The 13,937-nt window shown below is 43.5% G+C and overlaps 2 protein-coding genes across 3 annotated transcripts in view; both read left to right on the forward strand.

Annotated features, from left to right (window-relative positions):
• Window positions 1-4,888, forward strand: part of Fnbp4 (formin binding protein 4) — a 31,432-nt gene extending 26,544 nt beyond the window's left edge. Inside the window, exons 15-17 of the mRNA XM_070032327.1 lie at window positions 615-967; window positions 2,466-2,623; window positions 3,421-4,888. Coding sequence (XP_069888428.1) covers window positions 615-967; window positions 2,466-2,623; window positions 3,421-3,511 — 602 coding nt within the window. The 3' untranslated portion in view covers window positions 3,512-4,888. The remainder of the gene's footprint in view (window positions 1-614; window positions 968-2,465; window positions 2,624-3,420) is intronic.
• A 555-nt stretch (window positions 4,889-5,443) lies between these two features.
• Window positions 5,444-13,937, forward strand: part of Agbl2 (AGBL carboxypeptidase 2) — a 36,935-nt gene continuing 28,441 nt past the window's right edge. The window contains exons 1-6 of one of the 2 annotated variants that reach the window (XM_070032329.1): window positions 5,444-5,462; window positions 5,601-5,752; window positions 5,919-6,050; window positions 6,486-6,549; window positions 10,406-10,540; window positions 10,964-11,149. In XM_070032329.1, the coding sequence (XP_069888430.1) occupies window positions 6,015-6,050; window positions 6,486-6,549; window positions 10,406-10,540; window positions 10,964-11,149 (421 nt within the window). In that variant the 5' untranslated portion in view covers window positions 5,444-5,462; window positions 5,601-5,752; window positions 5,919-6,014. Of the gene's footprint in view, window positions 5,463-5,551; window positions 5,753-5,918; window positions 6,051-6,485; window positions 6,550-10,405; window positions 10,541-10,963; window positions 11,150-13,937 lie in introns of those variants that run through there. The other variant, XM_070032328.1, reaches the window with a different exon arrangement.

The following is a 13,937-nucleotide window of genomic DNA, read 5'->3' on the forward strand; positions in this document are numbered from 1 at the left end:
AGAAAAAGCTGGAAGTGGCACTATGGCTCCATTGGTAGAGCGCTAGCCTTGAGCTGAAGAGCTAAGGGACAGCGCCCAGGCCCAGAGTTCAGGCCCCACAACCAACCAAAAAAAAAAAAAAAGAATCACTGTTAAAGCAGTTTGGCAAGAGCCAGGTTCTGGTGGCTCATGGCCTGTAATCTCAATCAGAAGGCTGTGATTTGAGTGTAATGGTTCAAAGCTAGCCCAGGCGGGAAAGTCTATGAGAATCTTCTTGCCAGTTAATCACCAGAAAGCCAGAAGTGGTGCTGTAGCTCAACAAAGCTCAGGGATGACACCAAGGCCCAGAGTTCAAACTTCAGAAAAGTGTGGGATGGTGAATTTTGGCAAATATCTTTGCAAATTGTTTCCTGTGAATTTACTTTCATGAGTGATTTTGATGCTTAAGTTCCTTAGTATGAAAATATTCAGAAATTAATATTCTGCTTTTAGCAAATATGGTTATATTTTCTATTTTTAGAAAAAGGCATATTGAAAAGATTTTTATTGTTCTAGTCCCCAATTCCTCTGTCCTCCTTCTTGGTTCTGTGTTGTTAGTGTCCTTTTTTAAAATTTTCCTTTGTTTCCTGTGTTAGGTCACCCTGCCACAGGGATTGGACACCAGGCTACAGGGATTGGATCCCAGGCAATGTCAGTTAGCCATCCAGCTGCAGGAATGAGTCATCAGGCCAGAGGATTGAACCTGCAGTCAAATTACCTTGGACTAGCAGCAGCCTCTACAATTATGACCTATGCTGAATGTTCTGTCCCAATTGGAGTAACTACTCCCTCCTTGCAGTCAGTCCAGGCTCGGGGTACTGTGCCAGCCACTGCCATTATAGAACCACCACCTCCTCCTCCTCCTCCTCCCCCTCCAACACCTCCACCACCCCCACCAGCTCCCAAAGTGCCACCACCAGAGAAGACGAAAAAAGGAAAGAAAGATAAGGTGAATCTCTTAAGGTGTTTTGTATTTAAAAAGGATTTTGGGGTTTGAGGCATGACTCAGATGGTAGAGCACTAGCCAATGAGCAAAAGCATCAGGTACAGAGTTTGAGGCAGAAGGTATGACTCAAGTGGTAGAGTATCTGTCTAGTAAATGTGAGCTCCTGACTTCAAACCCTAGTACTGCCAAGTAAAGAAAATAATAATACACTTGTATTGTGCATTTACCACCTCTGTTTAATTGTAAGCAAAACAGAAGAATGCCAATTAAGCAGTTACTCCTTTATCCCCTTCTGCATCCCCTGGGAAACACCAAATCTGCTTTGTGCTTCTGGCTTTACCTGTTCTGGATAGTTTACTTAAATGAACTCATTGTTTCTGGCTTCCTTTATTTACTGTTTTCACAGTTCATGCACTTAACTGTATGTCAATATTTTATTTGGGCAGTTTTGGATTTTGAACTCAAGACCTGCTAGCCCTCAAAATAGGGATACTGAGGTTTGATTGCCCAACTCTTTAATGTACATAGCCAAGTATCCAGCACCAGTTATTTGAAGAGACCATACTTTCCCCATTGAACAATTCTGTCATCCTTATCGAAAACCAGTTGACCAGAAATGTTTGGGTTTGTTTCTGGATCCTTATTAATACTACTGTTTGGATTCTGTATTGGTTTTTTGTTTGTTTGTTTGTTTCAGTCGGGTTTGAACTCGACCTGGGCACTGTCCCTGAGCTCTTCAGCTCAAGCCTAGTGCTCTACCACTTGAGCCACAGTGCCGCTTCCGGCTTTTTCTGTTTATGTGGTGCTGAGGAATTGAAACCAGGGCTTCATGCATGCGAGGCAAGCACTCTACCACTGAGTCACCTTCCCAACCCTAAACTTTAAAATTTTGAGCAAAGTAAAAACCTCTCACTGAAGCTGCAAACCTTGTCCATTATACCTATGTTCATGAAAATGTTTCAGGTTTCCAAGCCAAGTATAGAGCATTTTGTCTGTAACGGCTTCCATTTCAAGAATATGACTACTCTAAGCTGGGCACTGGTGGTTCATGCCTGTAATTCTAGTCACTCAGGATGCTGAGATCACAGGATCACAGTTCAAAGCCAGTCCAGGCAAGAAAGTCTTTGAGATTCTTATCTCCAGTTAATCACCTGAAAACGGGAAGTGGTACTGTGGCTGAAAGCAGCAGAGTACTAGCCTTGCACAAAACAACTCAGGGACAGTGCCTAGGCCCCAAGCTCAAGCCCCGTGACTGACAGAAAAATAAACAACTTTTCAGTATGTTAGGCAAAAACAATGATTCACACCTTTAATCTCGGCACTTAAAAGGCTAAGGGAGTAGTTTAGATTTTGAGGCAACTCTAGGCTACATAATGAAACCCTATGTAAAACAAAATCGGTTTTTCCATTTAAAGTCAGACAAAGGTCTTATCTCCAAGGTGGAGGGCCCTATTCCTATTTTATATATTAAGATTTCTTCTGACTTTAACTTTTGTTATAGACAAAGAAGAGTAAAACAAAAATGCCATCTTTGGTAAAGAAGTGGCAGAGCATCCAGCGTGAGTTGGATGAAGAAGAGAACTCAAGTTCTAGTGAAGAGGATCGGGAATCTACTGCACAGAAGCGAATTGAAGAGTGGAAACAGCAGCAGCTGGTCAGGTAAAAGCCAACCCATCACATTACAGGTAGTTGTTATCTTAGAGTAGTCATTTTTTTTTTTTTTTTTTTTGTCATCTTAGAGTAGTCATATTCTTTTTTTTTTTTTTTTTTTTTTTTTGGTCAGTCATGGGGCTTGAACTCTGGGCCTGGGTGCTGTCCCTCAGCTCTTCAGCTCAAGGCTAGTGTTCTACCACTTGAGCCACAATACCACTTCCAGTTTTCTGGTGGTTAATTGGAGATAGGAGTCTCAAGCCGGTGGCTCACGCCTGTAATCCTAGGTACTGAGGAGGCTGAGATCTGAGGATCACAGTTCAAAGCCAGCCCAGGCAGGAAAGTCTGTGAAACTCTTAATTCCAGTAAACCACCAGAAAACCAGAAGTGGCGCTGTGGCTCAAGCGATAGAACACTCACCTTGAGCTGAAGAGTGCAGGGACAGCGCCCAAACCCAAAGTTCAAGCCCCACGACCGACCAAAAAAGAAAAGAAAAGAATCTCAAGGCCTTTCCTGCCCAGGCTGGCTTTGAACCACAATCCTCAGATCTCAGCCTCCTGAATAGCTAGGATTACAGGTTTAAGTCACGTGTCACTGAGTAAGAGCAGGCATATTCTTGAAATGGCAGTCCATAACAGACAAAATGCTCTATACTTGGCTTAGAAACCTGAAACATTTTCATGAACATAAGTATAATAGACAAGGTTTGCAGCTTCAATTAGTTTAATTTGTTCAAAATTTTAAAGTTTGGTTCTTTTCCTTCTAGTAAAGTAATATATATACATATATATATATTGTTTTTACAGTGGCATGGCAGAAAGGAATGCTAATTTTGAAGCCCTTCCTGAGGACTGGCGAGCAAGACTGAAAAGGAGGAAAATGGCTCCAAACACATAGTGGTTTTTTTTTGTATTTTTTTAAACTTAGTTTTGTGTTGTCTTAACCAGTTTTACTGTTGTCAAATAAATTATAAGTGTTACTGAGGAGAGCCTTTCTTGGGCCAGGAGCATATGTTCACAAAGTTGTCCATTCATGAAATGTAATTTTTCTGTTTGCTGAAGGTGAGGTGATTAGAATTGCTCTAAAGTGGCTACTTTTATTCTCACAGGCAATCTTAACAGGTTAGTATCAATCTTGAAGAAGATGTAGCTTGTGAGCATGGCATGCATTTCAGTAGGGGACTTGACAAAAAGTGAAGGATTTTCCTGCCTATTAGATCTTAATTGAATTCCCATTTGACACCTTCATTAACTTCCACTCCAGAACAAGTTCAATTAAGAAGGCAACTTTTTATTCTACTCTGCTTGGATCTCTCTTTGACCTCTTTAGTCTGCCCAGAGATGTTGAGGTCTGTCTGATGGCCAACCTTAGAAGTAAATCTTTTCTCATAAGTTCCAGGATTTGACACACTAGGTAGCATATTTAAATTTTAAGTACAGGCAGGAATAGCAGCCATGGGCATTCATACCTTTATTTTGAAAATTTTCCCTTGTGAAAAATATGTGGCAGTGTAACAGTAGCCACTCTATGTATTATGTTTCCATTGTTCTTGCATATTCTAAAATTTACCTTCCTTCTGTGTGTGAATGTATTTTCCATAAAATTCCAGTATTTAGAAAATAGTTCATTGTCTGTACTATCACAATCAGGTAAAGTCACTTTAAACTGAAGAAAAGCAAATTTGTGTTCAAAGCTATTTGTATTTCTCCAGTTTCTGACCTTGTAAATATGTATATATGCACTAATAAAAGTCTTTTTATACTCCTGATTGGTTATCCTATTCCTCGTTAAACTGTTACTCCACAATTATGTAACCAGGACTTATTTTAGTCAATTCTTAATTGCTGTTTTCTATTCAAATGTGGTGCAAGGTATGCACAAACTGAACAAACATTCATGAAGAAGCTAGCAGTATCTTGGGGGTGGGGGGATGTAGAAAAATAGGCCTCTAGCACCAGATGGTGCTCAGTTTCTGGAGCTTATACCCTATTTATAAAATTTGACCTACTTAAGTCCTGGAAATGATGTAATGTGGTTAACATTCTGAAAAATATAAAGGTGCTTTAAAGGCTTTTTTCTTCTTACATATACAAAGGTGATTATAAAAGTAATGTATACTTAATAGTTGTATATAATTGACCAAAGACATTAGTTTAAATCTTATATCCATATATTCCTATGCATATAATTTTTTTAACCTGGTCATTGTCATGTATGATAGTGTGTTGAATTTTTGTTTACCATAGTGAATATTGGGATACCTGTTTTGTATATAAAATTCTTTTGTTACTTGCTTAGAGTAAATTTATGCAAATAAATAAGGTTATCAACTAGCAAAGCTTTTGTCCTAACTGACTGGGGAGTTTTCCAGACTGGGATGTATCTGACTAGGCTACTTAATTAATTAAAAGTGATAGAGGCTAATGAGTAAGCTACAGCCCAAAAGCTGGGGGCGCAGAGGCTCTTGCCTGTGTGTAGGTACTCCTGTGGATGGGTTCTGGGGATCACATTCCAAGTCAGCTCCAGAGGACATGGCTTCCAAAAGTCCCACAGATATTGGTGTGGCTCAAGTGGTTAGGGTCATGCCTTGAGCACACAGCCAAGCGGGAACCCGAGGCCCAGAGTTCTAGCCCGGGTAGCGGCACACACAAGCTGACAGGCAGTGAGCCACTTGTAAGATCCCACGAAGACTCCCAACACTATGCCCAGATGAGTTGCCATAAGAGCAAACTAACTTCCGACGCCTGACCCAGCTCCGGGGGGCGGGGCTTGGCTGTTGGGCAGCCCCGCCCCCCTGCTTCCGGCTCCTGGTTGCCAGGAAACACAGGCCGGCGCCCAAAGCGTGTAGGTGAGTTGGACTGGCAGGGTTCACGTCTGGTACCCCGCGGGCCTTCCACCTCGCCCGGCGACACTCTCCTCCCCCGCATCCCCGCCCCCGCTTGGGTCCCTCCAGGCCCCGCGGGCTCAGAACTTCATTCCGTTGCAGGGCCCACCTGGTCCCCTGCCATCTTCAGCGTCTTGGAGGCCGCCCCACCCCCATTTCCTTCCCGCGGCGAGAGCGAAGCATGGAGCCAGCCAGGGGCCTGGCGCCTGGGGAAGGCTGGGCGGGAAGACCGGCCGCGCCCTCTGACCCCTCAGGTGTGCCCCCCACCCCCCGCCCCGGGCTGCATGCTGGGAACCACCGTGTGGGCCCCCCTCCTCCGGGGTGCTGGAATGGGTGGACAGGATTGCCCAGGTGGACGGGGAGGTGCGGGAAGAGGGGCACCGGCAGGGCTTCACACTTGCTCCCGGGATTGACTTGCAGCTTCTCGCATGTGAGCAGCTGCCCTGGTGGAAACGAGGCAGCCTAGCCTAGGTGCGGTGACTCCAGACGGCCCTCCACGTATCATGCAGCAGGAACATGTTCCCAGCACTGGAAACTGACCTAAAGCAGGAGGTGGGTACACACCCCAGAACTCCACAGAAACCCAGTTCCCCCTGGAGACCTTGGTCCCTGAGATGGGATCGTTCACAGGGATCTCAGTCCGTTTGTTTACAGAAGGCTTCCAGTACACTGTCACATACGACTTAGCTCGGCACTTTTTGTTAAGAATTCAGCTTCGGGGCTTGGAAGGTGGCTGAGTGGTAGAGTGCTTGCCTTGCATGCATGAGGCCCTGGGTTCGATTCCTCAGCACCACATAAGCAGAAAAAGCTAGAAGTGTCACTGTGGCTCAAGTGGTAGAGCATTAACCTTGAGCTGAAGAGCTGAGGGACAGGCACCCAGGCCCAGAGTTCAAACCCTACAACTGACCCCACACACACACACACACACACAATATTCAGCATCTTTTGAAAGGACTTTTGTGATTGAGATGAACTTTTCTTCCATAGACTCATCCTGATCCCTATGAGGACTTCATGCACCATCACCTCCAATATTATGGCTATTTTAAAGGTAAGAGCTCATTCAATTTTTTTTTCCCCTTTCATTCTTGTTTTTGTGCCGTACTGGGCTTGCACTCAGGGCTTCTTATTCTCACTTGACTTTTCACTTTACCACTTGAGCCACACCTCTGCTTCCAGTTTGTGTGTTTTGGGGGGGAGGGGAGGTTGCTAGTTAGTTAATTGGAGACAAGAGTCTTCCAGATTTGCCAACTGGGCTGACTTAGTCACCTCAGATTTCAGCCTTAGTAGCTAGGATTACAGAGAGGAGCCACTGATGCCTAGCACCATGTCTTAATTACTATTTGACATTAAAATAGCTTTTTGTTTGTTTCTTTTTGAGGACAAGTTCTTGCTATATAGCAGGCTGGCCTCAACCTCAAGATCCTCCTGCCTCGAACTCCCAAGTGCTGGATTACAGGGGTGTCACCATGCTTGACTTAATTTTTTATTTAAAAAAATTATTGGACCCCCTTGTGCAGCCTTTTACTTTTTCTTTTAATTTTCTTTTCTTTTGTCAGACCTGTGACTTGAACTCAGGGCCTGGGCACTGTCCCTGAGCTTCTTTTGCCCAATACTAGCACTGTTACCACTTGAACCACAGAGCCACTTCTGGCTTTTTCTTTTATGTGGTACTAAGGAATTGAAGCCAGGGGTTTCATGCATGCTAGGCAAAGCACTCTACCACTAAGCTACCTTCCCAGCCTCATGCAGTCTTTTAAAGTTAGAAAATTAAAAAACAAAACTATTGGGATTGCACTGGATCTGTAAATCAAATTTCAAAAAAATGATACTGGCCGGGCACTGGTGGCTCACGCCTGTAATCCTAGCTACTCAGGAGACTGAGATCTGAGGATCGCAGTTCAAAGCCAGCCAGGGCAGGAAAGACTGTGAGACTCCTATCTCCAATAAACCACCAGAAAACCGGAAGTGGTGCTGTAGCTCAAGTGGTAGAGCGCTCGCCTTGAGCTGAAGAGCTGAGGGACAGCACTCAGGCTGAGTTCAAGCCCCATGACCGACAAAAAAAAAAAAAAAAATACTGTTTTTATTGAGTAATTTATAGCATAGTCTCCGTTTACGTAGGCCTTCTTTAATGTCTCTTAATAAAAGTTTAGTTTTATTTCATAGTACTTTATATTTTTTAACATCATAAAAAATTGATTTTCTAATTTTATACTGACTACAGAAATTAGACTGAGGGTTTGTTTGGTGGTGGTGGTGGGGTGTGTGTGTGTGTGTGTGTGTCTGTGTCTGTGTCTATGTGTCTCTGTGTGTCTGTGTCTGTGTGTGTGTTTTAAAACAGGCCTCATTCTGTGGTTCAGGATGTCCTGGAACTTGCTATATACTCCTATCTGGCCTTAAGTTCAGGATTCTCCTGCCTTTATTTGTCTTTATTTAGTTCTAGTAATCAAGACAGGGCCCGTGCATGCTAGGCAAGCCCTCTATCATTACGGTACAACCCCAGCCCTTGGCCTTTTGAGACAGAATCTTGCTATGTAATTCAAGTCAGCCTCAAACTCAAGATCCTGCTGCTTCCACCTCCTGGTTGCCATCCTGCCCAACTTAGTATTAATTTTATTTTTGGTAACCTTGTTCAACATTCTTATTATTTCATTTTCTATAATTCATTGAAAACTATTTTCAGTTGGCAAGAATCAGCAAGTACCCCCAAGACAAAATGGTTCTGCCATCAGTACAGTACTTCTGTTCTGATACCTGCTTTCATTTCGGGTTGGCTCCCATAGCAGCTCTTACAGCCATTGGTTCTTTCTGCCTTCTAAGCCCTTTTTCATTTTACTATGTCATTCTGCTTCTCAGGTCTCCTCTTCAAAGCCAAGGATTGTTGTATATGCCTACAATATCAGTTTAGGAGATTAAGGCAGCAGGATCACACATTTGAAACTAACCTAGGGAAAGTCAGTGAGACCTCACCTCTGAATGAATGAATGAATGAATGAATGAATGGAAAATTATTGAGATGAGGATATGGTTCATGTGATAGAATACTTGAACCCTCATTGGATTCCCAGTTCATCAAAGAAAACTCAAAAATTTAAAAAAGCAACATCAAATCTCTTCTTCACTCTTGCTTCCTTGGTTGTAAAATGGGAGTAATTTGTGTAAGCCAAAACGTAAGAATTATTTGAAAAATCAAAATAATGCCTGGTACTAGAAGGTCATGCCTGTAATCCGAGATATTCAAGAGACTTAGGAGGGCTGGGAAGGTGGCTCAGTGGTAGAGCGCTTGCCTTGCATGCATGAAGCCCTGGGTTCAATTCCTCAGCACCACATAAGCGAAAAGAAAAAAGTCGGAAGTGGTGCTGTGGCTCAAGTGGTAGAGCGCTAGCCTTGAGCTGAAGAGCTGAGAGACAATGCCCAGGCCCAGAGTTCAGGCCCCACGAATGGACCCAAAAAAAAAAAAAAAAGAGAGAGAGAGAGACTTAGATCTGAGGATCAAGGTTCAAAGCCAGCCTGAGCTGAAAGATCTGAGAGACTCTTATCTCCAACAAAAAGCCAGAAGTGGAAGTGTGGCTCAAGTGATAGAGCACCAGCACTGAGGGAAAAAGTCAAGAAGAACACAAGGCACTTAGTTCAAGCCCCAGTACCAACAAAAAAAAAAAAAAAAAAGAAAGAAGAAAAGAAAGAAAGAAAGAAAAGAAAGAAAGGAAGGAGGATTGAGAATGGACTCAAATGGTAGAGCCCAAATGTGAAGGCTGGGATCAAAGCCTAGTACTGCTGGGCTGGGAAGATGGCTCAGTGGTAGAGTGCTTGCCTTGCATGCATGAGGCCCTGGGTTCGATTCCTCAGCACCACATAAGCAGAAAAAGCTGGAAGTGGCACTGTGGCTCAAGTGGTAGAGCACTAGCCTTGAGCTGAAGAGCTGAGGGACAGTGCCCAGGCCCAGTGTTCAGGCCCCACGACTGGGAAAAACAAAAAAAGAAAAAAACAAAGCCTAGTACTGCTGAAATAATTAGAAATGAGGATTAGCCTAGCATGTATAAACCTGGATTACATAATGAATTCATGGCCTCAGAAAAGACTGACAGACAGAGGTGGGGGGCGGGGGGAGAGAAAGAGGATTGGAGGAGGAGGAAAAAGTAGAGGAGGGAAAGGAAGTATTGAGAGAGGGAGAGAGGAAAGAAAAAGAAGAGGGAAAAAGAGAGAATTGAGATATGTTCTAAAAGCACTTGAACTTGCGGTTTTCAGGTGGTTACTTGGAGATAAGAGTCTCACGGACTTTTTTGCTCCAGCTGGCTTTGAACTGCGATCCTCAGATCTCAGCCTCCTGAGTAGCTAGGATTACAAGGAGTGAGCCACCAGCACCCGGCTCAGTTGTAGTTTTTGTACTGATGGTTTTGGCATTAAACCTTGATGTTGGACAGCAGCGCCCAGGCCCAGAGTTCAAGTCCCACAACCGACAAAAAAAAAAAAAAAAAGCCGGGCGCTGGTGGCTCACGCCTGTAATCCTAGCTACTCAGGAGGCTGAGATCTGAGGATTGCGGTTCAAAGCCAGCCCGGGCAGGAGAGACCGTGAGACTCCTATCTCCAATAAACCACCAGAAAACCGGAAGTGGCGCTGTAGCTCAAGTGGTAGAGCGCTCGCCTTGAGCTGAAGAGCTGAGAGACAGTGCCCAGGCCCAGAGTTCAAGCCCCACGACCGACAAAAAAAAAACCTTGATGTTAGGGCTGAGAATGTGGCTTAGTGATAGAGTGCTTGTGTAGCATGCATGAAGCCCTAGGTTCAATTCCTCAGTACCACATAAACAGAAAAGCCAAGACTGGCCAAAACAAAACAAAGCAAAAAACCCTTGATGTTAGAGATAATGAGTCACTGTGTCAGCAGCTTTAATTAAACCGTTTCTGCTCAGCTCAGAAAGACAGTTTACCAAACTCTACAACCCATCAGCGTGTTTGGAAGAATAGCCCTCGGTACCTGTTAAATGGCTCTTCAGGAGAAAGAGATGACTTGCTACCGGAATGCCTGCAGAAGGAGAAGTTTCTATGTGAGTAATAATCAGTCTGTATGATCCCTAGAACCTTACGAACCTGACAGCTCCCACAGGAATTCAGAGGCTGTTGTCTGATGGCAGAGAGGCCAGGGAGCAGCCTTGGCTTCTATTTTTTCCCTCAGAAATATTATGTTCTCTCTAGTTCTATTTTATAATTTATAATTTTAAATTCAAGTATTGTGCCCTCTCAATTTTCTTCCTCAAGACTTTTGACAATTTATCCAGGCACAGTTTGTAGGTTATACAGAATTTTAACACTTTATGATTATAAATTATTAAGAAATATGGAGAAATGTATCATAGCATTACACATCTCCTATGATACTTTAATACAGTAAGTAAAGTTATTTAAAGTAAAGTTATTTAAAGTTTCAAAGAAGGAAACATTGTTCACATATTTCCTCTTCCCATTGGCAGATTCGTTTAGGCTGACTTCACCACTTCTTCGAAGCAGACAACTTCTTTGTGATGAGTTGGATGAAGTAAATCCACACCTTCGAGAACCGCGAGAGCTTTTTTCTAATTTGTCTAGTAGAGGTCCACTGCAGGCTCCCAGATGGCCAGTAGAATGTGAAGTCATCAAAGAGAACATTCATCATATTGGTAATGTGACTTGTGCATCATGTTCTTACTATTTTTCCCAACTTTATTACAAGGACTTAGGATTTAAAGTCCTATATGCTAAAGTACAAGGCAGGACAGTCAACATCTTTCACCTTGAAATGATAAAAGTGAGGAACTGAAGCCAGGTATGGTGGTCCAAAACTGTAATCCTAACTACTTGGGAAGTGGAGATTAGGGGATTAGGATTCCTAATCAGTTCAATCACAAAAGTTCACAAGACTCCATCTCAACCAATGGTTCAGTTCAAAAGTGTTTCCTGTTATCGAAACCAATAGGAAAGCCCAGTGGCTAGGCACAATGGCATTTTACCTGTCATCCCCAGCAGCACAGGGAAGCCCAAGAAAGAGGACTGCAGCTAGACCACACATAAAGTGACCGATGCAAAAGGATCTGAAGGTGTGGCTCAAGTGGCTGACAAGCACAAGGCCCCCATGAAGCCTTTACAGAAGTGACTTTCGTTGCAAAGTGGGGACTTTTTTTTTAATTTTATTTTATTGTAAAGATGCTGTACAGAGGGGTTACAGTTACATGAGTAAGGTAATGAGTACATTTCTTGTGGAGCATTCTTACCCCCTCCTTTCCTTTGTTGTTTTCCCACTATCCCTTCCCTCCTTCAAAGTGGAGACTTCCTAACTATTGGCATAACTAACATTAGGGCTCTGCTTTAGACTGCTGGATAAACAACTGGATGTTTCTCATATTCTCATTGATTTCTTCGCATTCACTGGAGTTCTTCCCTGGATGGTTGCTGGCCTTGGGGGATAGTTTGGGTTAGAAATGAGCCAGTTGACAGGAAGGTGTTCTAGCTGGAGGAAATTGGAAAGGAAGATGGCATATTTGAACAGCCATGGAACACTGAACGTGAGACAAGATTCAGTGTCCTCAACTGGAAGCAGCACGGCTCCTTGGGTGTGTGAACATTTTGTTTTTTTTGTTTTTTTTTTTTGGGTCCGGTCGTGGGGCCTGAACTCTGGGCCTGGGCGCTATCCCTCAGCTCTTCAGCTCAAGGCTAGCGCTCTACCACTTGAGCCACAGAGCCACTTCCGGCTTTTTTCTTTTTGCTTATGTGGTGCTGAGGAATCGAACCCAGGGCCTCAGGCATGCAAGGCAAACGCTCTACCACTGAGCCAACTTCCCAGCCCTGTGTGAACATTTTGAATTGCGGTGACTGGGAGTCATACACTCTGTACAGTTTTTGTATAAAAGTACAAGTTCATAGCCAGGCGCAGGTGGCTCACGCCTGTAATCCTAGCTACTCAGGAGGCTGAGATCTGAGAATCGCGGTTCAAAGCCAGCCCGGGCAGGAGAGACCTTGAGACTCCTATCTCCAAAAAAAAACACCAGAAAACCGGAAGTGGCACTGTAGCTCAAGTGGTAGAGCAAAGTACAAGTTCGTGTGGCCAAACAACATGATTTTGATATTCCTCCTATTCTTTTTTCCTCCAAATATTCCTTTATTGAGATTGTGATTACATAAATTTCATAGTACTATAGCATAGTTATACTTAGCTAACATCACAAACACCTTCTAACCTTCACAATGATAATCATCATTATCTTAATATACAAAGCTTATGAACTCTATGAACTTTAACAATAGAACTATTTCTACTGAATCAGGTGATATGTACATTTCTTTCCTTTTGCTTAGTGTCAGCCGTTCCCTCTTTCCCTCTCATCCCCTCCCTCCCATCATCACCCTTGAGTTGCTTAGTTCACTTTCATCAATGTCCAGTGCAGCTGATGGGCCCCTCTGTTGTATTTTTCCCCTGTTTTCTTCTAATTCTGTCCCCAGCTTCCCTCAGATGTGCACATGTATATACCATATAGGAGGTGAAGAATATAGAGTCAAGCTGGGTGCTAGTGGCTCACGCCTGTAATCCTAACTACTCAGGAGGCTGAGATCTGAGGATCACAGTTCAAAGCCAGAGTCCATGAGATTCTTATCTCCAATAAACCACCAGAAAACCTGAAGTGGCACTGTGGCTCAAGTGGTAGAGCGCTAGCCTTGAGTTGAAGAGCTGAGGGACAGCTCCCAGGCCCAAAGTTCAAGCCCCATGACTGAAAAAAAAAGAAAAAAAGAATATAACATCATCTTAAAACGTTAAGACAAATTAAGAAGAGGTACTTGGGTATTCCAATTTGGTGTTATTCTTCCAAGATGGACCTCTTTTGGTTTCACTGTGTACGGGTATCTTGAGTCCTGTTTACTTTTTCCTATCTTGTTGTATTTGGAATGTAACATCCACATATCAGGAGACCATATGCATTTTGTCTCTGATCTTGGCTTATATCTTGCTCAACACAATTTGTTCTAGTTCTATCCGTTTCCCTGCAAATGTCATTATTTCATTCTTTTCTAATGGCTGTGTAAAATTCCACTGTGAGTGGGCAGCAGTGGCTCACGCCTGTAATCCTAGCTTTTCAGGAGGCTGAGATCTGAGGATCACAATTCAAAGCCAGCCCAGGCAGGAAAGCTCGTGAGACTCTTATCTCCCATAAAACCACCAGAAAACCAGAAGTGACACTGGCTCAAGTGGTAGAGCACTAGCCTTAAGCTGAAGAGCTGAGAGCAGCGTCTAGGCCCAGAGTTCAAGCCCCACAACTGACCGAAGGGGGGAAAAAAAGAATGTCACAGATTTGCTGCAGGGGCTGGCATCAAACCTCATTTCTCTTGTTTCTCAGGTCTCAGCTTCCTGAGTAACTAAGATTATAGGCATCAGCCACTGGCTTTTGTGTATGCTTTTTGTTAAACCTCTTTATAGTC

This window comes from Dipodomys merriami, unplaced genomic scaffold, assembly GCF_024711535.1.
Source record: "Dipodomys merriami isolate MVZ:Mamm:240054 unplaced genomic scaffold, mDipMer1.0.p SCAF_21, whole genome shotgun sequence".
Taxonomy (NCBI): Eukaryota; Metazoa; Chordata; class Mammalia; order Rodentia; family Heteromyidae; genus Dipodomys; species Dipodomys merriami.